We start from the raw sequence: 27,857 nt of genomic DNA, 5'->3' as shown, positions 1-27,857 counted from the left end.
GCGAACTTGAGCTCTATGTGAGACAGAATGCCCTCGTAATATATATACGAACGTCTCCTACTGCATATAACATGAAAGCCTCATGATCGACAAGTTAGTGCCTAATTTATTAGGAAACAATAAACATAAATCCCCTATCTGCTCTGCTTAACTCGAAATTGGTGGATGAGTGAGTGTCGAGTAGTTGATGTTGCCATATACGGTAGAAAAGGGGGTCATAAAAGCAAATCTTGTATTTCCATCCATCAACCAGCACCAAGTGGTCGAGCGGTAACTCGATCATCTCATCTTCCTTGGTCTAGTGGTCATGATTTCCGCTTGTCATTAACACCGATAAGCGCGGGAGACCGGGGTTCGATTCCCCGAGGGAGAGTAACTTTTTGCTCTTGATAGGTCTGGATCTATTCATTTAGCAAGATTTTTTTTGGTGGGCATTACACTCGACTACTCTGGAGGGAATTAATAGTTCTACAAATAATTTGATTAAATACGCTCTTCCTGAGAGGCAGTGGTGGTTCAGAAGTTCATTCATTCATGCTACTCTAATTACGATGCACAACTGCCCTCAATGATGTGAATTGTAAACTTAGAATGACTTAACAAGGTAGGATACCTGACTGTTCAAACTTGCAAGATTGATTGTCCTAATACCCGACAACGACGTCTATCTAGAAATCCGTTACCTAAATCTTCACTGTGGAAGAGTGATTTTCTGCAAGATCTTTTTCAATATGTAATCTATTCCAAGATAGGCATAGCACGCCCCGCCCTTACAGTCCTAGACCAACCAGAGGATCGGAACAGAGCCCCATCTCGCCTCTTCCTCGTGGAGCACAAATCCTCGAAGTTTCTTCAACAAGACGGCCTGCTGGCCCAATGGCAAGGCGCTTGACTACGAATCAAGAGATTGCAGGTTCGACCCCTGCGTAGGTCATATTGTTCCAGATCATCGTCTCATGACGATTCCTTTTTTGCTCAGCTTGCATCTGCATAGTGGGGGGCAAGTTCATTTTGTTCATCGAGTATGGCATACCTTCAGTTGGGACAAGACAATAGACAAAGAAAGGCACGAAGATATTTCCAAGAGACACAAGTTATACAATTGAGATGTAGAGAACGAGTTATAGCACAAAAGGCAATGCATGGTTTGGTAGCCTGATATCGAAAATAATCAAAGGGTCATTCATCACTTCATCAGGAGGTTGACAGCCCAAGGGACACTCAGTCCACGCAGATCTCCATAATGCTGCCCGACACCCAAGAACACGATAGGAATGCCGGTGGCATGGACCATGCTGACCAGTGTTCCAACCATGTCACCAACCGTGTCACACTTGCTGATAATGAATCCATCCAAGTTTCGACCGGTGCCAAAGGCCTGGTTGAAATTACGGGCTTGCATGACACTGTCAGTTCCCACAAGAGCCTCGCCAACCATGAAGATCTTGTCTGGCTGGGCAAACTTGGCGAACTTCTCTAGCGAAGACATCAGCCGCTGATCGTTGTGGCGGCGGCCGGCGGTATCGATCAAGACAACGTCGAATTTGTTGGCAGCACCGTACGCGACTGCGTCCTTGGCAACGTTGGCGGCATCCTTTCCATAGCCCTTTTCATATAGCTCGACCTCACCAACGTTCTCGCGCGCACTGAGCTCCTTCAAGTTGCGGGCGTGAACGCGCAGTTGTTCCACAGCACCGGAACGGAAGGTATCACAGGCAGCAATGAGAACGCGATAGTTATTCTGCAGAAGGAAGAAGCAAATCTTGCTGAGATTCGTAGACTTGCCAACACCGTTGACACCAACGATGGACATGACGTACGGACGCGGAGCCTGGTGCTTGGTGGTAGGTGCGGTGACGGCGTTGATCTCGCGTAGCAAGTCCAAGGAAGAGGTAGGGGTGAGAATTTTCCGCAAAGATGCCTCCATAGCGATGCGCAGAGCAGCATCGACGCTCTGGAAATTAGCGGTCTTCTTTCCAACAAGCTCACGTTCAACACCTTCGCAAAGACGAACGGCGGCTTCACGAGCAACGTTCTTCTTCAGAAGGTGGTCCTCCATTGCCTTCAATGGCTTCTGGAGGTCAGCCTCTGTCAAGACCTTGCCGCCAACAATGTTGCGGAAGAAGCCGCCAATTGCGTTGAAACCAGAGCCCACCACACCAGAAGCCGCAGCTCCCTTGCTCTTCTCAGCGTCGGCATTGTCGAGGATGTTGTGGACCTCGTCACCCAAATCCTTCAGGACAAATTGACCCTTACCGGTCCTGTGGCCCATGTCTTCCTGGGAAACGGCTTCCACAACCGGAGCGGCAGCATTGGTCTCGTCTGCCGGGGCAGAGTAGTCCAAAATCTCCCCGTCATCCTCATCAGCAAACCCGTCCGCATCCCATTTGCGCATTTTCTTAGCAGAGCTTTTAGGCGTGGATTTTCCTTTCCGAGAATGCTCATCACCGGATGAGGCGTTGGCGCTTGCATTAGCAGCCTTGCGCGCACGGCGAGAGACTCGACCGGCGGGCCCAGTCTTCCCGGTGAGGAGGTGGCCCGTGGGAGTCGAAGATCTAGAAATATCAGGAGTTGCTGGCGGGGTGGCCTCATCAGAGGTCGCCCCAGCTAGCGCAGCTTGGTGCTGCGCTTTAGGGTCGTTAGCCCACAATGTTCTCGAGTCCAGTATGAGTCAAATCAATCACATACCCTTCATGAGGCCGGGCACCGGCGGCGGTGGCGGGCCCCCATTGTCCGATGAGACAAGCGGGTCTTTCTTCTCCCCAGTCTCTCCAGAATAGACCTCTGCGACGCTGCCCGTATTGTCCTCCAGCTCCCGCACTTGCTGCTCAAAGTATGCATCGAATTTGTAGGCGGTGATTCTAGCGCGGGTTCCCTTCAGCTGGTCTTTGTAGACATCGATAAAGATCGTTGAGATGTTTTCGATGAGCTTGTCAATCCATCCGAGGTGTAGCAGCGATTGGTAGACGGCCTGTAGTAATCAAAGTAAGTCTTGCGATTCGAGTCAAGCGCAGGAGGGTGTCGATCATGCGACATGCGACGGCGATCAAACGTACCACAAAGATCAAATTAAACTCTTTGACCCTCTTCCACTTCAAGGTATACTTCTCCTTTTTGAAGACCGGTAAAGCACCATTTACCGAAGTGCTCTGAGGCACAACCTTTTCCTCGATAAAGACGTCGTTGATCAGGCTGTTAATAACGTGTGCCCCCACCGGTGCGTATGACTTTGACCACAGCACCACACCAGAGCTGGTCAAGATTTCAAAAGCTTCCAACATCTTTGGATACGATTGGAAGTGATATTAAGGAATAAGGAAAAGGGGGAATCCTGGGGAATCGAAAGAGGTGGGGGGTAGGACCAAGGCTGACCTGGTGGGAAAGTTCGCGCGGTGGCGGATCGGGGAAAGGCGAATGTTCGAGCTCCGGAGGCAGAGCGGATCTTCAGCCACGTATAAACACTTCGCTCTACTTTACCCAACTACAACCATCACCACGCCCTCCACCACCACTCAAACCCCCTCCCCCCAACCTCGCCCCTCGACGCAAGCACGCACTACTCAGTCCCATCTAGTGCTCTCTCTTCCTCTCTCCCCCTGTTGATTCAGGTCCATCATGTACCGGGGCTCCTTCGCACCGCCGCCCGCGCAGTCGCCGCCTCTGCATCACCCTGTTCCGCAGCATGTGTCGACTGTCCCGATGATGCGCTCACCACCCCCTCCCTCCTCTCAACAGATACCGAATGCCGGGTATGGCGGTGGAGGTAACCCATACCAGCCGTCTCCCGCACAGGGAGGCAGTGGCAGCTATGCCCCCGGATTTGGTGGGTTCATAAACGACCCTACGGCGCAGATGGGTTTCCAGGTCGGACAGACTGCGATGAAGGCCGGTCAGGAGTATATGGAGCAAAATGTATGTCTATATGTTTTGAATGAATCAATCGGCTCGTCTTTGCTAATGTGGAGCTCTAGTTCAACCGCTACGTTTCTATTCCTGCCCTGAAGCACTACTTCAACGTCTCCAACTCGTACGTCTTGAGGAAACTCGCTCTCGTCCTCTTCCCATGGCGACACAAGCCCTGGTCTCGCCAACAGGCCAGAATGGCCGGTAATCCCACGGGGCCGAACGGTCAGATTGTCCAGCAGCAATATTCTTCCATGTTCCTGCCCCCGCGGGACGACCTCAACTCGCCTGACATGTACATTCCCGTTATGGCACTCGTCACATACATCCTGCTATCGGTATTGCTGGCTGGCTTCCGGGGTAACTTCCACCCGGAGCTTCTAGGATCGATCACCACCACGGCCATTGCCGTGATTATCTTCGAGATCTTGTGCTTGAAGATGGCCATGTACATCCTGAGCATCAACAACGATTCTCAGCTCCTGGACTTGGTCGCTTACTCCGGATACAAGTTTGTGGGCATTATTGTGACTCTGGTTGCCTCCGAAATCCTGACTCCCGGACATGGAACCGGTGGCTGGGTCGGCTGGACTGTCTTTGTGTACACCTTTTTGGCCAATGCCTTCTTCTTGGTGAGTGTGGGACTATTTTCTCCACATGTTCTGATTTTCTGACTAACGGGCAACGACAGCTCCGCTCATTGAAGTACGTCTTGCTTCCCGACTCGACTGATTCGACTATGCGCAACGGTGCTATGCACACCGTGGCTCGCTCGCAGCGCAACCGTCGCACTCAGTTCCTGTTCGTGTACGCATATCTCATCCAGTTCGTCTTTATGTGGGTGCTGAGCCGGGAGGGCCCGTCCACGCTGGGTGCGAGCGCCAGCTCATGATGTTTTGTATGGAGGATGTGGAACCACTTGCATGATTGGGGTTATAGATGGGATTGGTAGGGGGCACGGCATGTACGGACTAGGTGGTCATCCAGCGTCCGAATTGCTTCTGGGCCGTAAGTCTCTGGACTTGGGGCCCTGATAGTCACGATATAGCACGACTTATTGTAATCAAAACTATTTACAGCGGAGACACGGTATTTACACGAACAATGTCCAACATAGATTACGGAGAGAAAAAGGTCAAGTAGTCATGAAATGTTTTTGTATTGATGTCACTATCTGGTGGTGATGCGCCATTGACGATAGGAAGCCGAAGAAATCTATCAAAAGTTAGAAACAAATCCCAACTGATGAAGCAAAGCAAGAGATGCATTGTGTGAGTGGTCCTCAGAGATCTTGGTGATAAAGGTAATATCATAGCCGTAGCTCAATTACTATCTAGGCGTGATAAGATTTTAATCATAGGGCCGGGGGGAAGGAGGTGGAGTGGTGCAAGACATGCCACGACAGGATTAAGAAGATACTAACCTCGTCGGTAAGCAAGGCCAGGCGACATGGCCATGCCATCCAGATCGAAGTCAAGCTCCAGTTCCAGATTTGGAATGAATCTAAAACAAATCTTCAAGCAGTTAGCGATAAGGTCCGCTTGAGGTCATGAAAACAATAATAATGTAGTGTCACAAGAATATCAGAATATGTAAGAAAATTGAATATCATCCAGCAGTGCTGTATCGAGAGCTCCGGCGAGAGCCTCACAGACACCGGGTCAATCGCAAATTACCGCATCATTTGAGTGGCAGGAAGAGAGAAGACAAGCAAAAGCAGAAACGTACCATTAGTGGACCCTGTGTCGGAGGGGAAAGTTAGTGTCGAAGCTGTATCATAATTTGAAGGCGAAGATCATCGTCCATCTACCAAGAGAGCACCATTTTGCTCGTGGAGAGACATGAAGACAATAACAAAGTCCCTCGCCGAAAAAAAAACGCAAGAAAAGCTTCCTGGCGGAATAAAGTTGACCCGTAAATGATCCGGGCGCTGACATAAGCCAACCCTAGACCCGCCGCGAGTGGCCCGCTAAGCGAGAATTGTGTGGGCACATCCGAAATTCGCAAGAGTGAACTTGGACAATCCGACTCTTTCGACAACAACCCTCCGACACATCCTAACCCGGTCGACCGTGAGTGCCGCTGCAGCGAACAATCCAACTGAACAAAAAAGAGAACGAGCGCTGAGACTTTTTTTCTTGTGACTTCCAGAAATTCGCGATGGCCGATATCGACGTTACGCTCGCTTCCTGGAAGCTGGTCGAGGTTGGCCGCCTCGTCCTGATCCGCCGCGGCCCCTACGCTGGCAAGCTCGCCGCCGTCGTCGAGATTGTTGACCACCGCCGTGTACGTTGAAAGAAATGCCAAAAAAACCCAACCCTTTGTTCGATTCGCACCACCCTCTTCCGAGATGAGATATCCCGACCATGAATCGAGATTCCGAAACAGTCTCCCTCCCCAAATGCGAACGAGCGACAACGTGTGTGGAAAAATGTGTATTGACATGTGGTTTCTCTTATTACAGGTCCTGGTCGACGGTCCCTCCGGTGAGGAGCAGAAGATCGTGCCCCGTCACGTTCTCCCTCTCGCTCACGCCACTCTCACCCACTTCGTTATCCCCCAACTTCCCCGTGCTGCCGGTACCGGCCCCGTCAAGAAGCTGTGGGCCAAGAACGAGATCGATGGCAAGTGGGCCAAGTCTGGCTTCGCCCAGAAGACCGACCGCGCTGAGCGCCGCAAGAACTTGACCGACTTCGAGCGCTTCAAGGTTCTGCGCCTCCGCAAGCAGGTACGTTGATCACGACCTGGATTTTTCGAGAGAATTGGGGAATATGGGAGAAATGCGCAGTATTGGCGTGCGACATGATCAACATCGGACAACTCGCTCGCTCTCTCTCTCCACACCCCTGTTCTCCGGAATTTCCAGCACTTGTATTGATATTCCGGACCACAATCTAACATCTTTCGCTCTAGGCCCGCTACGAGGTCCAGAAGTCCTACGCCAAGGTCAAGGCTGCCGCTGCCAAGTCATAAATGATTACGAGGGTTTTGGTGCATAGGATGAAGGAGGTGTCCTGGGACGGGTTTCCAATAGCTGGCCATTTCCACCAGCAAAATCGCTGTATTCATTAATCGATCTACAGCAAAAATGATTCAACTACCTTGATATCCCGGCAAGGGCTTGTGTCATAGTTCTGCTCTGCGTCTAGGCCCCTAAACCGGGAGCTCCTCTTTTTGATAGATCTGGGAAACTCTTCTTTCCGTAAAGGAAAGAGAGCAAAATGAATTTATGTAAAAGTGGCCAGAGAAGACTTTTCATTGTAAAGAAATAAATAGTGCATTTTCTAGAAGTATGGTATATGTAAATAGAATTTCCAGATCCATCTTAACTATGATGTATAGTTAACTATGTGTTACATAGTCAGTCCTGACGAGGGCACAGTGTGGGAGTCCGGGGTGGGCAACCGCCTCGCTAACGATTTTCGGCCGACGGGGCTGCCGCACAGCTACGTGAACCTTCAACCTCACGAACCAACAAAATCCACCCCGCTTCCACCACAGCTTCATCTCTGTGCTTCAGGTGCGTTGAACTGCCCGATCCCTCGTCAAAATGAAATCCCTACCTCGAAACCCTTGATTTTCCGAGCTTTTGTGTGGTTCGTGGGAGGGGCTGGTCGACCTCTGTCCACTCAATGCCCACCACTCCCACTATCCCACCTTGGCCGACACCTTCTTCACTCGAATTGCGCAACTTTAATCTCATCTTAACGTTGAACTAACACGTTGACTTTGTTCGCTTCGCCGCTTATTAGATCACCTTATACATTCACAATGGCCGACCCCCGCGTTGAAGAGCTTCCCGATGAGGAGGTCCCCAAGACCGTCGAGAGCGACTCCGAGTCTGAGGCTGGCGACGAGCCCGTCATCCCCGGCGGTGCTGCTGTCACCATCCACTCTCGCAACGAGAAGAAGGCCCGCAAGGCCATTGCTAAGCTCGGCCTGAAGCACGTCCCTGGCATCACCCGTGTTACCCTCCGCCGCCCCAAGAACGTATGAAGACACCACCTATCCACCTATTACGGCTAGTCGCAAAACGTCAAGATGATGCTAGCTACCCATGGGCATCATTGCGAACAAATGCGGCAGCTCTACTTGCTTTCAGAAATACTGATTCCCTTTTCTTCGGCGCTACAGATCCTCTTCGTCGTTAACCAGCCCGACGTCTACCGATCCCCCTCCAGCAACACCTGGATGTATGTGGCTTTTTCTGCAACAACTTCATGCGAACTCCTTGCTGACTCTTATATCTAGCATCTTCGGTGAGGCCAAGATTGAGGACCTGAACGCCCAGGCCCAGGCTTCCGCTGCCCAGCAGCTTGCTGCCGCCGAGGCTGCCGAGCACGCCGGTCACGACCACGACCATGACCACGACCACGACCACGGCAAGGGCAAGGCCCCCGAGGTCGAGGCCAAGAAGGAGGAGGAAGAGGATGATGGTGAGGAGGTTGACGAGGCTGGTCTTGAGGCTAAGGACATTGAGTTGGTCATGGCCCAGGCCAGCGTTTCCCGCAAGAAGGCTGTCAAGGCCCTTCGGGAGAATGACAATGATATCGTGAACTCGATCATGGCCCTCAGCATATAATGACCTTCAATTGGTGGTCAATGCGGTTCTCTTGAGTGGCTTGGGTTTTAGCAGTCCGATGGATTACAATTCATCGTAGATTGCGTTTTAGTGTACACAAATTAACCCAAAAAGAATTCGAACTCACAACCTGATATATTCAACTATGGTAAAATTGTAACCTCTGGCTAACCTTGAATATCTAAATTCTAAATTCGGTCAATTTAAATTAATCTTGAATTAATTTGTTGTTCTTTTGCGGTCTTGTATATCGTTATCCCAGCTCTTTCTTCTCAGCCGATGCTCGGATGCCGGGTCGTCACGTGCCACCCGCATCCAAACCTTTCCGAGTCAAACTCGCCTGTCCGGCACCTCCCTGCACATCGAAACCTCCCCCCTCCTTCTCTCCACCTCCACCACTTATCTCTCCTCCCGTCACAATGGCAGCTGTAGGTCACATCGAGCCCATTCCCCTGCGCATCCCCAGACTGGCCCCGAGCCGGGAATCCGCACGAGCAAAACGGCTAACCAAAACTCCTCCCCTTACCCGGAACAGCGCAGCGCCGCACTCAAGATCGACTGGGCCAAGGTTTCGACCTCCCTTGGCCTCCGCGGCCAGACCGCCGCCTCTCTGCAGTCCTTCAAGAAGCGCAACGACGATGCCCGCCGCAAGGTCCAGGTCCTGTCCGAGCAGCCCCAGACCATCGACTTCGCCCACTACCGCGGTCTCCTCAAGAACCAGGCCGTCATTGACGAGATCGAGAACCACTTCAAGACCTTCAAGCCCGCCTCTTACGATGTCAGCCGCCAGCTGAAGGCCATCGATGCCTTCGAGGCCCAGGCCGTCCAGAACGCCGAGCAGACCAAGGGCAAGATCGATGCCGAGCTTGTCAACCTCCAGAAGACCCTGGAGAACATCGAGACTGCTCGTCCCTTCGAGGACCTCACCGTGGTACGTATTTGTGCGGATTATGCATGTGGTTGGATTGGTCGCTTATTACGTTTTTATTTCGCTTCTAGGACGAGGTTGCCTCTGCCCAGCCCGAGATCGACGAGAAGACCGCCTCCCTCGTTTCCAAGGGCAAGTGGATGCCGCCCGGCTACAAGGTACGTTGCAACCTATTATACTTACGGTTTGTGGTTTGCCAATACTCATGCTTTTCTTACAGGAGCGCTTCGGCGATCTGTCCGCCGTTTAAACGGTGGGACCATTTCCCTCCAATTCCCCTTGTTATCCCCCGTGTCATTACACCGCAAGATGTATTTTTTCAATGTCAAGCATATGGCGCTTTCGCCAGGGTACGGTTAGAAACCTCCCATCGTTGGTGTGGTGGGGCGGATGGGATGTGTATAGAAACAAATTCAAATCCAGATGGTTTCTGCGTTTCCTGTGTGACAGATCTATCTCTTGCGCTCGAGTATCTTGTTCGTAGATAGTTTAGCGATTTAATCGCAGAGTCTAGCGTAGACGGGATTGATTTTAACTATCAATGTGGAAACTGGTGGGATAACCTAGAGGGTGGAAGTATAGGTACCTGAACAAGATATATATCGGGCTGGGCCAACCTTGGGACGAGCGGGTTTAGGTTCCCGACAACCACACTTATAGTAAAGATTAAGGATAAAGCAATGGATAAACCTAGTCAGGAAATATATCATTAAGTGGCCTGGAGTCATCATTGATGGATAGTGCTTCAATTATTTACAGCTGCATCAATCTCGTGTTCTCGTGCAGCAACGGTCCCACTCCTCGTATACGAAGAGCCCCAAGATCAATCGGAATGCCACCAAATAGACGACCACAGCATTAATGACATAGCTACGATGGCAAGAATGCACCGTCTCTAATATCCAGCCATAGAGCTACCTTCTATGCAGAATGCTATAATGCAATCCCCAGCTGACAGCGCCACACCACGATGTCATAACGCCGAATAGCGTGAGCCTAACAGCCCATGCCAAGACATGTCATTTCACCATCTATTCAGGTCTATCCACTTCCCCCCCCTCCTCACCCCTCCTCCCCTCTCTTGATGCCTCGTTGAATCCTTTTAGTTTTGTTTCCTACATGCGTGACCGGTCGCTCCAATGGCCTCGTCATGATTGTTCTGCTTTTCGGATATCGTGGACAATCATGTCACTGAGATGAACGGAGTCATCTTCTTTCTACCCGCCCCTATTGAAAGACGTTGAACTCTCCATAACGGCACGATTACGGATAAAAATAATCGACAGACATCTTATTCCCAGCTAAAAAAAAGCTAAGAGGCATTCCAATAAAAACGACAACCCTCCTAACCTCTCAAATGGGTCCATTCGATCCGCTGCCCGTCCACACGTGCACATCACGCCTGGAATCTCTGCCCGTCGAAATCCTCCAATTAATCTTCCTCCACAGTCTGGAAATCAACTTACCCCGGGCATCACCCCGTCTGGCCCGCGCACTATCCAACCCCGTGCTCTACACATGGCTTATCCGCCTAGTCTTCAGTAGCACGAACCCCGGCTCGAGGGAGGGCTTCTTCACACCGGATTTCCTGCCCCCGCCGCTGGATTTCTGGGCCCTGGAGTGGGAGCAGAGGCAGAAATTGCAGACCGCGATTCTGACATGTCGCTGGTGTACGTTACCACTTATGAGGCGGTGTCAGCGGGAATACGTGGATCATGCTATCAGACGCAAGTGTGCGGATTTGGTCTTTTCAGAGGAAGATCGGGGGATACTGGATTCGTTGGATGACCGATTCGATGATCTGGACAGTTGTGATAAAGCCGTTGATGGACGGCGTGGGAAGGGAGATCTCGTTCTTCCTGCGCAGTTACCGGATGGAGAGCGGTCTTCGTTATCGCGCAGTTTCGATCGAAAAGTTGCTATTTGGTTCCACTTTGGTGCTGTGCAGATCCGGGAGCCGAATGAGATTTACTATGAGAATGATTTGTTTCGATTACCTTGTTCGGTGGTTATCGGACCCGGTCGAATACCGGATAAAGTACTGCAGGAGCCGTGGTCGGATGCGCAATTCGAGTTTCTGCAGTTACTTTCTTCGGATTTTTATCTAGACGAGGATGAACATTCGGCGGAGCGCTCTGTGGTGATTACGACAAGGTTGATTCGAAGACGTAGGATTGAGCCGTTTCGTCGGTTATTGCGCATGTCGTTTCGTGCGGCGAATTGTCGGGTTCCGGTTACTTGGCCGTTCCAGGCCGAGCATTATCATTTGATACGGAGGTATGCCCGGGGTTCGGGGGATCCGTTTGCTAGTTGTATTTTGAATGAGCGGTGGGATGTTATTCCTGCTTCGGCGAAGGAGGATCTGCTGCGGTTGACTGGGACAACTTGCCAGTTGAGTGATTAGCATTGATGAGCGCTGCATTGAACCACGGCGTACACTGTAACTCTATTTGCATTTATACGACTATACCTGTATAGCTTATTCGACTCTACAGTTGCATATAGCATTACGAAGGACATAGCTGAACAATGGTTCAATATCCAAAGCAATCCTCATATTAACGCGCCTGGGTATGTAGCATAGATAATAAAGAAAAAACTAAGAGCCGTCAAGGCCATCTCAGAAAAGAAAAGCAACCCGGATAAATCATGGCACCGTCAAAGAAGAAAACCACTAGACAGGGCCGACCAAAATGCTTATCCCGGGTGTGACATAGTATGGTCGGCTTGTTTCGTCGACAAGGGTTTTGTAGCCCCATCAGACTCGTGATCTGGTTCGATGACGCCGGCGCCCTGAGCAACCCTGGCAGGTGAGACAGGAGATGATCACATCGAAGATGGTGATGATTCCGTCAAGGATGGCACGGAGGATGGAGCCGATGGCATTGACGATGCCCATGAGGCAGCGGCCGATAGCGTGGAAGACGCTGGTGATCTAGAGAGAAGAGGATATTAGTATTGAAGCTTGATCATGGATCATGGGGGTTCCATACACAGGAGACGACAGCACCCATTTTGTCAAGGATATAACGTCGAGGGGTTTTTGGGAGAGTAGTTTAAGGCTTGGGCTTGATTGGAATAGCCGGTCCAGAGCTGGAGGAGGCAGTAGCGTGGGTGGAAGTGTCGCTGAATGGACGCATGGTAGAAGAAATATATGAAGGTGACGCAGGGGAGGGCCTTTTAAAGCAAACAAGGAAATGAGATCAGGCGTCAAGTGGTCCTAATCAGAACTTGATTGCCAAGGTAGGGGATCAAACAGAAACAGCCACACGATGCTTCTTTTTTGGTGCTTCCAGATACGTAACTGGTGGCTGAAAGAGGTGAATGATAGACGGTGTATTGCGAAATTGGCAGAGGACCAACAGGATTTTCGCTGGATAGGAGGAATGCTTCGAGGTGTGGATAATGACAATAGGGCTGAGATAAAACTGACGTAGTTTCACAGCAGCCAATACGGAAGTGGGAAGTATAGAAGAGAACAGGGAGATGACAGCCACGTTCTGCAATTTAATGCTCGGTGTGGAATGGAGATGAAGAAGGGAGAGAGCTACACGTTACAAAGTACAAGACATGCAGTCGGATTGGGTTGGGAGCTCGATTGTATGCCGTCATCACGACGCTCTGGCTGGACCAATTCCTTGATTTCTAGGTGATCCCTGCCACGGGCTAGGTTCGTTGGTGTGGCTGTTGTGAGCTTTTCGTTGGCTAGACCTTTGCATTGAGTATTGGCACTGACCCTGTTATTATTCATGGATGCATCTCATGTTCCTTACCCTTTCTCCATCCCCACGAACCTCTCCAGAGGGCAAAAGACCCTGACGTTCCTAGATGTCACTGACGTCACTTGATATCACGCGGCTATACGCTAAACCTGACTTGGACAATACAAAGTGGGGTAATAAACTCTTACATCACGTGAGTCCACGTGATCAACGACAACCCTGGCCTAGACGCTCGTGGCAACGGGCTGATCTCCCACCAATCAGCGATCCAAAGGCGATCGGGAACAATTCGCGCCGCTTCGGAGATCGAACCTTCGGAGACTCAAAGAAAAACATCGACAATGGAGTACTAGTTGCAGATACGGCTGCGATGGAGCAGGGAAACATATTGAGGCGCGAGTATTCTTGTGATATGCCATGGCTCACCGCAAAAGCGGTGATAGCCTCGCGATGAGGCGCGAGAAGAAACAACGCGTCCCACCAGCTACACATATCTCCAGACCCAACTCCAACTACAGGATTGCCAAATCTACACGGTCCCCATTCAAGCCCAAGCGGCCCCCTGGCCGTCCCTTCAAGATGCCGGTCCGATCGACAACTGCGCCCCCGGTTCCGTCCCCGGCGACCCCGAATCTCGAATCGACCCCGGCCCCGCGCCGGCTGTCGATGCTCGAGAGTCTGCCGGTAGAGATCCTGGAGCAGATCTTTCTCAAGTCGCTGAATCTGAACCTGCCACGAGCATCACCTGTTATCGCCGCCGCAGTCTCGAGAGAAAAAATCTACAAGATCCTTATCATCCTTGCCCTTTGGGATGATAACTCGACCAATCCGGACAGTGAGCCTATCAAGCGCATCCTGCGGCCGCTGAAATACGTACCCCTCGAGCTCCCCGAGCGAGGTATGCTACAGCAAGAGGTTCTTCGCACTCGGTGGTGTACCATGGAGCGCGTGCGCGAGCAGATACCAACTCTCATGATCCTCACTATCCACCGACTATGGATCAATCACGGTATGACGATGGAACTGGATCAGCAAGCCGCATTGGAAAAGTTTATGAATCGCCAGGACGATACGATTCGTGAATTCTCTGGCGAGGGACCGCCCCTCGAGCTTGCACCAGACAGGTATCATAGTTCCCAAGCGGGACGCGGTGCGCTCACCCCCGCTCCACACCAGTACAAGCTCCGCGTTCAACCCATGGTGAAGATTGAGATACGCTCCGAGACGATGAATTACACCGTCACCCGGCCGGCCCTGTCAATCATAAAGTTCCCCGACCACCTCCTCCGCGGCCGCAGTACGGGCTTCACCCCGAACGACGTAATGTACCTGGAGATGCTGCGCATGTGTTCGAACAACTACGCTCAAACCGGAACCCCTTCACCCTTGACTAACTCATGGGTCCGCCGTAGCGTGCTACACGAGGGCGTCGATAAAGCCCTCCGCACCCACAACTACAACGCGCTCATATCGCTCCTGAAACTTGACGAATACTTCTACCGCTTCCACGTGTCCCGAGAAGGCCGACCTAAGTGTTACATGTTCCCCTCAGACCACTTCATAACCGTCACCCAGGTGGGCCGCTTTAGGCCCGATAGGCCCGATAGGCATCATCTAAACGCAGCCTTCTTCGAAGCGCTCATCCGTGCCAGCGCAGAATCGCTCCCCACCAGAGGCCCTGAGATCCTGCAGTGGGCGCATGAGAACATGCGTCTCGCACAGCGCGGCCCAACCCCATACAATAACATCAATGGAAGGCTGGCGACCTGGGTGGTCAATTTCATGCTACGACTGCCGGAACAAAAGGATTACGTCGAGACTTTCCCGCAGGGCCAATTGTTTAATTGTGGTCAGCTGGACACGACGGATGTCGAGGCTTGTCGGTTCATTGAGCAAGTGCTTGCGCCGCAGCGTGCGCCGCTGAAGAACTGGCTGGTCGAGTCGCAGTTCCATGTTGACAATTGGTGGGTGGAGGAGAGTGATTCGTTGAAGAAGTGATGTGGTGGGATATGCGTGCCCGAGGTTTCCATTGCCATTGTGATGGGATCTTATGTGGCCCTTCCGAGGGTCGTGTTTTTATGAGCGATTATGTTGTTTGATACCCTTGGTCAGTTGACTATGTCAATGACCTTCGTGATACCTAGGACAGTACGACTGTCCTATCTTGTGTAAGATTTATGTACAATATTGACCTGTGAAACGAGAAATGAATGAATTATTTTGTTGATGTATACATGGCATTAAAAAGATATCGTACAACCTCGTAGAGACCAGCCCTTGACCTGATCAAAACAAGCCTAAGTAGCGTTCTACTAACCTCCCTGAATCAAACAAACCACCCTTGCTTAACTATACATCCTCACATATTCCCCAACAACCGCAAAATACCAGCAACACGCCCACCAAGCGTAATCTGATACCCCGTCTCAACAACACCCTTACACATCTCCCACGCAGAACGCCCATCCTTCGCCCCAGCAGTCCCCTCCCGCTTCTGAATCGGATAATCCACCCTCGGCGGAATCGCAGTCCCCATAACCTTGGGAAACTTATCCACACAAACAGCCTTGAGATTACACAATCCACGCAGACCCTCGTCACCCGCAAACCGGCCATACCCGGACCCCTTGACACCGCCAAAGGGCAACTGCACGGCGTAGTACGCGCCAAAATCGTTCACGGAGACCATGCCGGCGTGGATACCGCGGACGCAGGTCTGCACGTCGGCTGCGCTGTGGCCGAAGACACTTGCGCCGAGGGCGTAGAGGGTTGAGTTAGCGATTGCGACTGCGTCGGTGGGAGATTCGGCGCGCATTATGAGGAAGACTGGTGCGAAGAGCTCTTCTTGCGCGATGCGCATGTCCCGGGTGACATCGACGAGGAGCGTAGGCGCGAAATAGTGGCCGTGGACGTGGGTGGGGTGTGTGTAGCGCTTGCCGCCGGCTAGGAGGCGTGCGCCTTGGCCGACTGCTTCGGCGATGAGGCCCTCGAGTTTGTCGAAGGAGGCTGGGGAGATCATGGCGCCCATATCTGGGGTTGTGGTTGATTCGGTAGGTGTGTCGAGGAGGATTGAGCCGAGGCGGAGGGCGCGAATGCGTGGGGTGACGAGCTCGATGAGTTTGGAATAGGTACCTGGCAGAGCGATGACGCGCTCGACGCCGATGCAGTTCTGACCGGCGGATTGGAAGACGCCGCGCATGAGGATTGAGGAGATGGCGGGGAGGTTGCGGATTGTGCGGGCGTCGTCGAGGATTACGGCTGGGTCTTTGCCGCCGAGTTCGACGCAGACTGGGGTTAGGGATTTGGCGGCTGAGGCGCAGACTTTGTGAGCGACGGGGCGAGAGCCGATAAAGGTGATGTGGGCAATGTCAGGGTGCGAGGTTAGCTTGTCTGCTACGGCGGGGAGGCAGACGGCGGTTTGGACGAGATCGCGCGAGTGTCCGCAGCTGGATAGCGCGCCGCGGACGATGTCTAGGAAGAATGCGGTGCACCAGGCAGTCTGTTCGGAGGGCTTAACGACGATGGCATTGCCGGAGAACAATGCGCTAATGACGGGTCCGATGAAGTTGTGGAAGGGATAGTTCCATGAGACGGCTGCAGACACCACGCCCAGTGGCTCGTAGGTCACCATGTTCTTCTTGTACATCATCAGGAAATTGGTTGGCCGGCGCGATGGCAACAGTGCCTTCTCGCCATGGTCAATAGTCCACTTGAGCTTTTCCGCAGTGACGAGGATCTCGCCGAACGAGGCATCCACTTTGGTCTTTCCGGAGTCGAGGCAGCATGCGGTTACGATGTCATCTTGGTGATCGAGAACATATCTAACAGGGGAGTCAAGTTAGCTGTCAAGCTCCATAGAATACTGTAGGTGTCTTGAAGGCTGACATACTTCAAAAGAGTGCGAAGAACCTTTCTGCGCTCAGCAAAACTCGTCGTCGCCCACTCCCGCTGCGCAGCCTTTGCAGCTTGCACGGCATCATTGACATCCTGCACCGTCGCCGGCTTGATACCATTGCCCAAGACACGCCCATCAGCAGGGCAATAGCTCATAATCAGATTATCGTTCCAGACCTAGATCCAAGTACCAGCCATGTTAGCCCAATTCCTCAAACCGCAATTCCGACAGTAACGAAGCTCTCCCAATGTCTTAACTCACCCCCGAACCTGATCCTCCAACACGCGCTTCTCAACACCAGTAATCTCCTCCCACTTCTTTCCACCAGCGCTATTGCGAACTTCTGCTGGCAATGGCACATTGAAGGACACGGCGGCCTCTTTCAGGCACAGAATATAGAGGTACCCCGCGTAGGCGACGGCCAGGGAGACCAGCGCGACGCCAGCCCATTGCGCGTGTTCTGTGGTAACACATGAGCCATGGGTCTCGATAAAGTCTAGCACGGTCGGCGGGAGGTAAGAGAGTAGTTGGTCCATGCTGGCAGGAGGTGGATTGGTGGGAGTGGGCGTTGCCCCTGGAGCTGTGGTGTTTAGGAGGAAAGCTCCGCGGGCTCGGGGATCTTTTTGTTGATAGGCGGGCTGATAAGGCCACTTGGGGCATTCGGTGGTCTGATGGTTGTGTATGCTGGTTAGTAGCAGATTTCAATGGAAATAAAGAGTTGTAATAATGAACTATGAATTTAGAAAATTGTCTGTTGAATAGCTAACTATGCTAAGCATTTTGTCATGAAAAATAGCAAAACGTATCCTGATCCCCCGAGCTAGTGGTAATGCATCCACCATACATGGCATATTGCTTGTAACCAGGTAAAGATCAACGCCACCCCAATTGATGAAAAGCGGAAAACATAAAGTCATGTAAGCGATAGTTCATCCTTCAGATAAAGGAGAAGGTTCAAGGCTTCATTCAAGATTTCTGCCCGACAATCAGTTTCAACCGTTGCGACGTGCGAGTTCCAGTGGGAGCAGCAGGCTGTGGCTTCTTCGCTGGCTTCCGAGTGCTCGACTTCTTAGCGGCAGTCTTCTTTGAAGCAGGCCTCTTCCCCTTTCGTGTAGATTTCGCCTTTGAAGCAACAGCCTGATAAGTCTTCTTGCTGGTGCGACTTGGCTGCTTTCTAAGAGGAACCTTAGCATCTGAGTTGCCACGCTTGCGCTTCAAAGTTCCCGACTGTGCCGACATCTGAGATTGATCATGCGGAGGCTGGGACTCTCCCGGTTGCTCTACAGCTTCAGCGGATGGGCCCTGCAGAGTATCCGATTGGATTTCTGTAGACTTCCTTGTCGCACGAGTGACCGTTGCCGTCTTTCTGGTGGTCTTGGCCTTGGTAGCACGCTTGCCGTTGGCGGTCCTCTTGACAATCTTCTTGGTTGTCTTTGAAATTCGCTTTGCAGGCCCAGCCTGCGTATGCAGGCAAGAGGGGCCTACTATCTTCCTTCCTGTCCGCTTGACCAGTTCCTCAATGACGCACCCCTTCTCCCAGTCTGCGCTTGTTGGACTGGTAATTGCCCGGCAGCGTGGACACTCTTTGCCATGCTTGATGAAAAGCTGGTGAAGGGAGTACTTCAGCTCATCAGGGATCTTGACGTCCAGATGGCTGAAGGCCGTGACCTCATTAGCTTTCTCCGGCACCCAGCCAAGCCACTTGCAGATACGGAAGATGTGTGTGTCGACCGCGAAGCAAGGGCGTTGCAGACAGAAGAGAAGCACGCAGGCTGCCGTCTTGGGTCCGATACCGGGATACCTGATCAGAGCCTTCAAAGCTTTGTTTTTGCTGTACTTGTGTACGTATTGAAGGTTGAGGAAATGATCGTTGGCACTGGCGATATCGTACTCCTTGGCCTCATCAGCCTCTTTGGCTTCGTCAGATGACATGCCTGGCTTCTCAATGTCGGTAGCAGAATCCTCGGCATTGTGCCGATTCTTGCGCTCTTGGTTCTCCTCGTAGACTTGATCCAGCAGAGCCTTCAAGTTCTTGCTTTTGATGTCTGCCAAGCCACCTTGTTCGATAGCTTTGAAGACGTCATGCAATGGCGCCCGCCGAACAGCATCCCAGTTCACACTACCCTTGCCGATTCCCTCCGTAAGTGTCCCAAATCGCTGCACGAGCCCGTTGAAGGCTTTGGCGGAATTGCTTCCAGTAGTGGCACCGCTGAGAAGAGTACGGATCAAAGCATCTAGCACCGAGGGGACCTCACCGCAGCCAGTAACGGTGAGTGAAGGTTCAGGAATCGTCTTGGGGGCAATGACTTCCCCATGGGCCTGTGTGAGTAGGTCATTGACTATGTGGCACGCCTCTGCAGATGGTGCTTTGAAATCAGGATATGGGCTTCGACCAGGAGTCAAGCCGTAGTTGGATTTCTTGACTGGCTTTTTCGGTGTATCTGCTTCCTGAGCTGCTGAGGCTGTCGGGACAGCGGTATCAACCAGAGGCTTATCATTTGCAACCGGGACGGTGACATCGTTCTCACGGAGAGGCTGAGATTGAGTCTCTTTAGGAATACCACTGGCAGGCACAGTAGAGATGGCAACACCAGTCGACGCAGGCAGAAATCCCAGATTGTGTGGAAGTTCAATGAGAGCTGGAGTGTCCTGCACAACAACGGTGGGTTGTGGAGTTGTGACCGATTCATTGGTATCAATTGCATCAAGCAATTGCTCGTTAGTCTCAATGCCATTGACAGGAATCGCAGATTGGGCAAGAATATCTGGATCAGTGTCTAGATTGCGAGTCACCTCAGAAGGAGCTGATGGGGTCAACGTTTCATTCGGAGCCTCCGAGACCGTAACAGGCGGAGCATCAATCTTGCCGAGAGACTGCTCTTCAAGAACCGCAGCATTTGTATCGACGGAATTTGTCAAGGAAATAGGCTCTGTAGGCTCTGTTGAAATCCCATAGACACCGGTCTCCTTTGGAAAGGATCCTTCCTTTTCAGCACTGGCAAGTGAGATACCAGAATCGCCTTCCGTAGGCGATGGAACTAAAGAAGGACTGCCAAAATTCTGAGAACCGTCAGCCACAAGTGGAGATGTAATTCGAGGTTCGGTGGATTTTACTTGGGAGTCGGGCGTCCCTGTTTGAGGGCTTCTGAAGATGAGCTTGATCCTCGGTGATGCCTCATGCGAGGGTTCATTGTGAGCCACCGGCGAGGCAGAAGCCCCACTATCCTCGACTGCTCCCAAATCTTCATTCTCAATGAAGGAGGGCAATTTTGTAGAGCTCTTTGACTTCGGACCGGCTCTCTTGCGTTTCTGTGGCACCGTTTGAACAGTTGATGCTGCAGGAAAGCCGTCCCTGGCTCGGGACCGGGTTGTTGGCCGAGCCATTAAGACTTCAGAAGTCGCCAAATCGTTGTGTGGTTCTCTAATTCCGAAGTCTGATAATCTGAAAAATGAGGAAAGGCCGGGGGTGATGTTGAAGCCGGACGGACCACTTTGGGACGATGGCCAGATCTTGATCGGGAATGTAGATGCCACGAATGACGTCAACCGGCTCTTTTTCCTGAATCGTCTCGGAAGGGGTTGGAATCGATGACTCGACCAGGCTTGGAAGTTGGGATGTAGAAGGGGTTGAGTTTGGGAGGAATGGTCTGGTAGAAGTTTTGAGAGGGTTGTTGGGTGATGAAGTGTGGAGGGTTCCGGCTGGCTGGCTGGGGAGTATATCGTCGGCCTCATGTGACCCTGGACGGCGTGGAGGGTTCATTTTGAGTCGAGACACCATGTTTTTGGGCAGTTTGACGGGGTGAATATGATGGCAAAGTTGAATTCAATCAGAGGAAAGGAGATTGAAGTCGTGAAGAGAGTGAATTTGTAACGGTGATAGAAACGAGGTGGTTGATTAGGTCAATCAGGTCGAATATAGATTCGATGAGTAGTACAGGGAGAGAGGATTCTTCTATTCGAATGGTATCTGGCCTCATTTCATATCTAGCTAATGGTTCATAGCTATGGGAATCTCGAGGAGTATGCGTTTTCTCGTCACTTGTTACGTCACATTGGGAGAATATTGTCCGCCCGTCTAGTATGCCACCATACAAACTCCTAGACTCCGGATGCAAAATCAGACAAAAAAAAAGGTGGTGGCTTTGAGAATCATTAACAGAGAAAGGAAAAAAGAGAAGCTGGCTACGCTCAAGGGTGGTCAGCAATGTTGTGGATGCTGATATCCATGCGATCGTCGACCTTGGGGTTGGCTTCAGGCTCGCTCTGGGACTTGGCGACGGGCTCGGGGGAGTCCGCAGGGATGATCTTGCCGTTAGTGTCCATGGTGACACCGTTGGCAACAATCTTGAAGTCGGAGATGCTGGCGACGCCATGGGCAACAGCATCCTTCGCCTTGTCTACAGCCTTGACCTTGCGACCCTCGCCGCGGACCTGCTCGAGGTGTTCGAAGTAGCCGGGGCGAACGGGGGTCACGTAACTGCCGCAGAACACACCAACCTCGAAGTTGGTGGGCTCCGACTGGCCATTTTCACGGGCGATCTCGGCACAGGACTCCTTAAGATCCTCCAAGGTCTGGAAAATGACACTCTCGGCACCAATGTGACGAGCGATGCTGGCGGTGTCACGGTTGTGGGCAACCAACTCTTGAGGCGAGGCAAGATCGATACCGTAGATGTGAGCGTGGGTGATTTCGGGAGCACAGCTGGCCAGGTAGACCTTCTTGGCACCGGCCTCGCGAGCCATGCTGACGATCTCGCGACTGGTGGTTCCACGCACGATACTGTCGTCGACAAGCAGGACGTTGCGGTCCTTGAACTCCTGCTTCATGGCGTTCAGCTTGCGGCGAACACCCTTTTGCCGGGTCTTTTGCTCAGGCATGATGAATGTGCGGAAGACGTAGCGGTTCTTCACGAAGCCTTGGCAGTACGGCTTGTCCAGGTACTGAGCAACGTGAGTGGCGGAGGTAGTCGAGGTCTCGGGAATAGGAATGACCACGTCAATGTCCTTGACGACATCGGGGCCCAGGACGTCGAGGATACGGGCACCAAGCTTGTCACCCATACGCTGGCGACTGCGGTAGACACTGATACCGTCCATGACAGAGTCCGGACGAGCGAAGTAGACATACTCGAAGATGTCGGGGGCGTAGTCCTTCTTGGGGGCAACCTGGCGGAAGACGGGCTCGCCACCCTTCTCAATGATGACAGCCTCACCGGGCTGGATATCACGGTGGTTGGTGAAGCCGAGCTGATCCAGGGCAACAGACTCAGAGGCCATCATGTAATCGGTACCCTCACCATCCAGGGAAGGACGGGAGCCGAGGACCAAGGGGCGAATGCCGTAGGTGTCACGGAAACCAAGGATACCGAAGCCTGAGCAAGACTTTGTCAGCGGACGATGTCATATGCAGCATGAGGGGTGACTTCTCCAAAGCAACTTACCAGCCAGCATAGCAGTGCAAGCCCAACCACCCTCACAGCGCTCGTACATACGGCTCAGGGAGGAGAAGAGATCCTCCTTGTTGACACGAGCCTTCTTTGTCTCGCTGAGCTCATCGGCGAAGATGTTCAGCATCAGCTCACTGTCGCTGTCGGTGTTGATGTGACGGTGGGCCTCCAGGTCCAGGTAGCGCTTCAATTCCGGAGCATTGATGAGGTTACCGTTGTGGGCCAGGCAAATACCGTAGGGGCTGTTGACGTAGAAGGGCTGGGCCTCCGCATTGGCACTGCTACCGGCAGTTGGGTACCGCAGGTGGCCGATACCCATGGAGCCAGGCAGGTTGGCGACCTTTGCACCGTCATGGAAGACCTTAGCTGCCATGCCGTTGGCCTTCAATTGGTACATCCGACCTCCGGACGCACAGGTTGCGATACCAGCTGCATCCTGACCACGATCTGTTGTCACACAGCACCGCTTAGCTCGTGTTCCCGTCCTTCTTATATCAGGTTTCACCACTCACGTTGAAGCAGGTAGAGGGCCTCGTGGAGGTCAACGGCGGCAGCGCCGGAGGGGTTGGCCAAGATCAGAGCGATGATACCACACATCTTGACGCGAGGTTAGGTTCCTAGAACACGGTGGCAGACACCCTGGTCAGCACGAGCCACAGAATTGCAAGAAAAAATTGACAACGAATGGCGGGGTGAGTGTCTCGAGTCAGTATTGGAGGTTCTCCGCAACAAAGGTTAGGAAGTCTAACATCTATAAAAAAATTCCATAGTTCATCATAGAGACATTGGGCAAGGGCAAAGGAAACGACGCGTGCAGCTTACCAGAACCAGGACGCAAGGGAGTTGACGGGGAGCAATGCTCAACAGTACCCCGAGAAACACGGAGGGGAAGGGGAAAGAAAATCTCCATAGTGGCATTTCTTTCCGCCGTGGTTCTTCCCCACTTGAGATTTTTTTTTCGCGCCGACTCCGGGCTGACAAAGATTATTGTCACGTGCGTGAAGAGACAGGGCGGTGAGTGTGGTACAGGCAATATAGGGCGGTGAAGGTGGAAGGCGGTGTACGAAGTAGATATGGTCACCAGTGAATGGAAGAAGAAGAAAAAGATTACTAGGTCTATCTACGGAGTCGATCATGACAAGTTGGGGAAATGTGGGAGCTAGTGAAATTTGATATTGTTTATGGAAGTTTCAAAGGAAGGATCCATGCTGGCAATGGTCAAGCACTGCCTCAACCAATATCATGCTGTTTCTAAGTATACCAGCCAATCCAGCATAATCAATGATAACAGTCATGGCTTCCCGAAGGGTTAAAAGACCTTTTCACCACATTCTGAGGATTGAATAGCCCTAAAAAGATTGCCAATATAATCTTCTGCTCAACTTGGAAGTGAAGGGCTGCTTGATAAGCTTCGTCAGTTGTAGATGACTGTGACCCTGGGAGAAGACTACCATACTTCTGGCCAATTCGTTGTTGAATCCCATGGAAGACAAAAAATAATATTGTATTACCTCAAGTTTGGAGCTACTGTCCGCTGACAAGTGGAAGGGGGAAGAAGCCTTTGTCGAGGGGAATATTGCATATATGCGAATAAGCCAATGGAGTGATAAGTGAAATAGCCCATGATAGGTAGGATATGTTGGAAACTTAATGATATGAAAGAGAAGCCCCTCAATATACAGAGACTTAGATAATCTCTACAACTACCTAAGGGATTTTGTTACTGTACATGCCAAAGCAGAGCGACCATCCAGGTAAACCGGGGAAGCTGGAAACCGGGAACAGGGATGATTTCTATCATAGTTAGCTCACAGTCAGGCTTTCGCCTTTCAATCTAGTAATATGATAAGTTTAAATTTCTAGGATGTATCTCTTTCATAACTAATCCTGCGTAAAGTTATGCTGCGATTAGCATTGACTACTCCTTAGGTAGTTTACCGCTCACCGAGAGACCACGCATAGACTTGATTTGATCACCTAGTACTTAGATATCATCTAGACATGAACTTGCAGTTAAAAGCCAAGTTAATTCTAAATCCTATTTAAAGCTGTATATCCTGATATCATTGTCGTTGGAAGAGTTGACTCGTTTGTCATATAACTACTATATCGACACCTGAGGGTTATGGTGTCTACTCACGCCATTTTAGGAAATAAGAACTATACAATTTTTAAAGTGGTTATGAATAGCCCTCTACTCCCCCCATTTATTGAGAGTATCCCGGTGGCTCTCATTTATTCGGTAGCCTAGATCAGTACTTATAGTCACAGAACGTAGGAATTCTAGCTAGCGGGACTTTGTATCAAGCAAGTAGAAGATAGAACATTCTACACCTTTAAGACACTGTTCACTATCTATCATGATGGTTCTAGAGATACTACGATTTTCTGTATGATAAGCAATTAACAAACAAACAAGCTTACCTTTAAATAAAGACCTACTCATTGTCTGCTTCGACCCGCTCACCTTTGTCTCCAGAACAGAAGCGATATCTGCATGGCGGACTTCAAGACCATGCCTTCTTTTCAAGAATAATCTGCCCTGATTAACCGCTTTGTATAACCTCGCATTTATGAGAGAGGAAAGCAGCCTGACTTCTGCTCAGGGTTATACGTCAGCCCCAGACCTTGAAATCTCACACTCTCCCCCTCCACGTCAAGCGCGTCGCCCCGTTTCGCTCTCGCACTCTCTTCGTCTCTTTCGTTTTCATCATCTGCTCCTCCTCGCCGGCATATAGAGAAACTTGCTCTCCCCACATATTCTCAAGATGAGTCCCGAGATCGTCGACCTCTCTTGCGACTCTGAGTCGGGAGGGCTTTTTGATCACTACCCTCACAAGAGCCTTCTATCACCTTCGACCCCCCCACCTCTTACTTCGGATTCATACGAGATGGATGACTGGCCAGAATACAAACCCGAGATGCCTCACCAAGGCTCTCAGGTCAATTCCACTCGGCCTTGTCTCTCCATGGTCATCATCGACGATGATTCGACCACAGAAGAAACCCAATCTTCGCCCGCTTCAGCCGCAGATGGATGGGAATGGATCGAGTGTGGCCAGGGTCGAATCGAGCAAGGGCAACCGGCTAAGACAGATCTATATCTCAAGGATGTGGCCCGCCTTCGCCACCTTTTTGACCCTGAGGATTCTAGTACTTCCTCAGAATCTACGACCATAGACAACTTGTCATCTCAGTCTATGACTGATGATGTCTCTGGCATCTCACCAACGAACCCAATTGACCTATCAGATACTGAGGACGATCTGTGTGCCCTCCATAGTCAACTTGGACGTCATGTCTCTATCGTGCAGGATCCACGAAGGCGGTTTGCAACCCCACGAGTAACCCTTGCTGGCGAAATCGACGAAGTCGAGCTGAATGGTGAGATCCTCCGTCCATCAGCAACAGTTCGGCTTGTGAATGGGTCGTACTTGCGCATTGAGTGGATCACTCTGCGTGAGGGACAAGTCTGCTTTTGGGGCCGACACCTTGTGGGCTGCAATGACAATCAATGGCCTCTTTGCATCCCCCGGACGAGCATGAACTGGTCTGGCTTCCCAAAATGGACCACGAAACCAATCTCGTCAGCATAGAGAGCCACCTACCCGTGTCTCCGATGGAAGTGGCAGGCCTCTGCGAAGTGATTTTCACCAACGAGCGCCGGGGAAAGAACGCAAAGCATCCACCTGATGCTGGGCTGTTCTGTCGGTTGAAGACGACCGCTAGGAAGCGACCAAGGATTTCTCCGAATCGTTTCCGTGGACTCCAGACCAGCAGCATACCAGAATATGACACCAGCGTTGAATACCTCACGCTGGATGAATGCGACGAGGGATACGGATTCGAGTCATACGTTCTGCGCGATCTGTATCGCGGATGCCCGACCGTTCCCTTTGGAGAGGGCCAGGTAGGTTATACCGGCCATTCCACGGTCACTGATGAGGACGAGCAGGGGTCTCGGGATGTTGTCGATCTCACGGTTGATCCTACTGCATATATATTCGGCGATGCATACTGTGGTGCCGGTGGAACTTCCTGTGGCGCAAAGCAGGCAGGCTTGCAGCTCAAGTGGGCATGCGACCTGGATGTCTGTGCGGCGTTGACTTACACATTGAATTTCAACGTTGTAACCGACAATTGTTCTTTCAATGATATGTTGACCCATTCGGAGGAGTATCTCCGAGTCGATGTCGCCCACTGCTCGCCACCGTGCCAGACCTTCTCGCCAGCACATACCATCAATTGCGAGCGAGATGACAATAACTCGGCATGCATCTTTAGCGCAGGGAATCTGATGGAGCATGCACACCCGCGTATCCTCACGATGGAAGAGACTGCGGGACTCAAGGAACGTTTCCCAGAGATCTTGAATCGGGTGATCATGGATATGATTGAAGCTGGATATTCAGTTCGGTGGGCCGTGATCGATGTGCTTCATTACGGGGTGCCCCAAACTCGCAAGCGACTGATCATCATTGCCGCAGGGTATGTATTCGATGAGTTTTGCCTTGTTCAAGTTTTTCTGACTGTCTGATAGTCCTGGCGAGACCTTGCCTCCGTTCCCCGAAATCACTCACGACCTGCCGGGAAGTGGCTGCCTGCCGATAGTGACCATCAATGATACGATTACGAATATCCCCGATGATGCACCGGACCACGATATCCGAAACTGGCTCCAACAATGGGGCAGGCAATTTCGTGCACCTTTTGATGGTCGCCAGCCAGCAAAGACATTGACTTGCAGCGGGGGAGAGGGTAATTATCACCCCTCGGGTCTGCGCCGTTTTACCTGCCGAGAGGTCGCATGCCTGCAAACCTTTCCCATGGACTTTAAATTCGCAGACAAGGGAATCCGCAAGCAGGTTGGAAATGCGGTGCCGCCAGCCCTGGCGAAGGCGCTATACACCGAGATCATCGCGTCCTTGCGGGAGACTGATGCACGGGAGCGAGAGGAGAAGCGGGCGCGAGAGCGCGAGCAAGTTATGGAGGGACGCGAGGGAGGTGGTCTGATTTGACGATGACTGGCGAGAGCGGTGGATTTTAGGGAGGATGATGGTACATTGCATTGGGGGAATAGTACATAGGGAAGGTGGAGGTGGAGGAGGAGGTTATCAGATCGGCGGGCATGTGAAGAAGGAAGGAAGGAGCTGGCCCGAGGCCGACCGCCCTCCGGTATACAGATCGTTCCTTTGTCGGCGACTTTTTGCCTCCTCTGGATAGTCTGGTTTTTTATGATGCTTGACAGTTGACTGGCATGGAAATGTCCGATATTCGCACATATTTTCTATCTAATTGCTGGAAATAAAGTCCCATCTTCCGATTCTCGGTGTCTCGTTGCCTTGTCGGGGACCAAGCTCGATCGGCTCGGTATAATGAG

The 27,857-nt window shown here is 51.7% G+C and overlaps 13 protein-coding genes across 13 annotated transcripts; 7 read left to right on the top strand and 6 right to left on the bottom strand.

The window, feature by feature from the left end:
• Positions 1-1,186: 1,186 nt before the first annotated feature.
• On the bottom strand, positions 1,187-3,281 carry N7496_007905 (signal recognition particle receptor subunit alpha; the record flags this gene model as incomplete). Its single annotated transcript, XM_056700824.1, has 3 exons — positions 1,187-2,628; positions 2,689-2,971; positions 3,057-3,281. The coding sequence occupies 3 exons, from the start codon at positions 3,279-3,281 to the stop codon at positions 1,187-1,189; spliced, it is 1,950 nt and encodes a 649-aa protein (XP_056552887.1).
• Positions 3,282-3,615: 334 nt separating this feature from the next.
• On the top strand, positions 3,616-4,795 carry N7496_007904 (protein transporter YIF1; the record flags this gene model as incomplete). The annotated part of the gene is made up of 3 exons (XM_056700823.1): positions 3,616-3,912; positions 3,972-4,535; positions 4,595-4,795. The coding sequence occupies 3 exons, from the start codon at positions 3,616-3,618 to the stop codon at positions 4,793-4,795; spliced, it is 1,062 nt and encodes a 353-aa protein (XP_056552886.1).
• A 1,268-nt stretch (positions 4,796-6,063) lies between these two features.
• N7496_007903 (60S ribosomal protein eL14) lies at positions 6,064-6,876 on the top strand (the record flags this gene model as incomplete). Its single annotated transcript, XM_056700822.1, has 3 exons — positions 6,064-6,189; positions 6,368-6,631; positions 6,817-6,876. The coding sequence occupies 3 exons, from the start codon at positions 6,064-6,066 to the stop codon at positions 6,874-6,876; spliced, it is 450 nt and encodes a 149-aa protein (XP_056552885.1).
• Positions 6,877-7,674: 798 nt separating this feature from the next.
• N7496_007902 (nascent polypeptide-associated complex subunit alpha) lies at positions 7,675-8,485 on the top strand (the record flags this gene model as incomplete). Its single annotated transcript, XM_056700821.1, has 3 exons — positions 7,675-7,893; positions 8,038-8,096; positions 8,155-8,485. 3 exons carry the CDS (start codon positions 7,675-7,677, stop codon positions 8,483-8,485), a joined length of 609 nt encoding a protein of 202 aa, XP_056552884.1.
• A 419-nt stretch (positions 8,486-8,904) lies between these two features.
• Positions 8,905-9,663, top strand: N7496_007901 (F1F0 ATP synthase subunit d; the record flags this gene model as incomplete). The annotated part of the gene is made up of 4 exons (XM_056700820.1): positions 8,905-8,913; positions 9,021-9,416; positions 9,485-9,571; positions 9,634-9,663. The coding sequence occupies 4 exons, from the start codon at positions 8,905-8,907 to the stop codon at positions 9,661-9,663; spliced, it is 522 nt and encodes a 173-aa protein (XP_056552883.1).
• Positions 9,664-10,770: 1,107 nt separating this feature from the next.
• On the top strand, positions 10,771-11,817 carry N7496_007900 (uncharacterized protein; the record flags this gene model as incomplete). Its single annotated transcript, XM_056700819.1, has 1 exon — positions 10,771-11,817. One exon carries the CDS (start codon positions 10,771-10,773, stop codon positions 11,815-11,817), a length of 1,047 nt encoding a protein of 348 aa, XP_056552882.1.
• Positions 11,818-12,171: 354 nt separating this feature from the next.
• N7496_007899 (uncharacterized protein) lies at positions 12,172-12,427 on the bottom strand (the record flags this gene model as incomplete). The annotated part of the gene is made up of 2 exons (XM_056700818.1): positions 12,172-12,348; positions 12,407-12,427. The coding sequence occupies 2 exons, from the start codon at positions 12,425-12,427 to the stop codon at positions 12,172-12,174; spliced, it is 198 nt and encodes a 65-aa protein (XP_056552881.1).
• Positions 12,428-13,585: 1,158 nt separating this feature from the next.
• Positions 13,586-15,133, top strand: N7496_007898 (uncharacterized protein; the record flags this gene model as incomplete). Its single annotated transcript, XM_056700817.1, has 1 exon — positions 13,586-15,133. One exon carries the CDS (start codon positions 13,586-13,588, stop codon positions 15,131-15,133), a length of 1,548 nt encoding a protein of 515 aa, XP_056552880.1.
• A 361-nt stretch (positions 15,134-15,494) lies between these two features.
• N7496_007897 (aldehyde dehydrogenase family protein) lies at positions 15,495-17,566 on the bottom strand (the record flags this gene model as incomplete). The annotated part of the gene is made up of 3 exons (XM_056700816.1): positions 15,495-16,956; positions 17,025-17,206; positions 17,300-17,566. The coding sequence occupies 3 exons, from the start codon at positions 17,564-17,566 to the stop codon at positions 15,495-15,497; spliced, it is 1,911 nt and encodes a 636-aa protein (XP_056552879.1).
• A 430-nt stretch (positions 17,567-17,996) lies between these two features.
• On the bottom strand, positions 17,997-20,414 carry N7496_007896 (endonuclease III domain-containing protein; the record flags this gene model as incomplete). Its single annotated transcript, XM_056700815.1, has 1 exon — positions 17,997-20,414. The coding sequence occupies one exon, from the start codon at positions 20,412-20,414 to the stop codon at positions 17,997-17,999; it is 2,418 nt and encodes an 805-aa protein (XP_056552878.1).
• A 37-nt stretch (positions 20,415-20,451) lies between these two features.
• Positions 20,452-20,790, bottom strand: N7496_007895 (uncharacterized protein; the record flags this gene model as incomplete). The annotated part of the gene is made up of 1 exon (XM_056700814.1): positions 20,452-20,790. One exon carries the CDS (start codon positions 20,788-20,790, stop codon positions 20,452-20,454), a length of 339 nt encoding a protein of 112 aa, XP_056552877.1.
• A 428-nt stretch (positions 20,791-21,218) lies between these two features.
• On the bottom strand, positions 21,219-23,074 carry N7496_007894 (amidophosphoribosyltransferase; the record flags this gene model as incomplete). Its single annotated transcript, XM_056700813.1, has 3 exons — positions 21,219-22,402; positions 22,472-22,924; positions 22,990-23,074. The coding sequence occupies 3 exons, from the start codon at positions 23,072-23,074 to the stop codon at positions 21,219-21,221; spliced, it is 1,722 nt and encodes a 573-aa protein (XP_056552876.1).
• A 2,171-nt stretch (positions 23,075-25,245) lies between these two features.
• Positions 25,246-27,495, top strand: N7496_007893 (DNA cytosine methyltransferase; the record flags this gene model as incomplete). The annotated part of the gene is made up of 3 exons (XM_056700812.1): positions 25,246-25,936; positions 26,074-26,965; positions 27,018-27,495. 3 exons carry the CDS (start codon positions 25,246-25,248, stop codon positions 27,493-27,495), a joined length of 2,061 nt encoding a protein of 686 aa, XP_056552875.1.
• Between the last annotated feature and the right edge of the window lie 362 nt (positions 27,496-27,857).

The sequence above is a fragment of the Penicillium cataractarum genome, assembly GCF_028827025.1.
Source record: "Penicillium cataractarum strain IBT 29864 chromosome Unknown utg000007l, whole genome shotgun sequence".
In the NCBI taxonomy this organism is placed as follows: domain Eukaryota; kingdom Fungi; phylum Ascomycota; class Eurotiomycetes; order Eurotiales; family Aspergillaceae; genus Penicillium; species Penicillium cataractarum.
The sequence above is the reverse complement of the archived record's forward strand: the minus strand, read 5'-3'. Positions and strand labels throughout refer to the sequence as shown.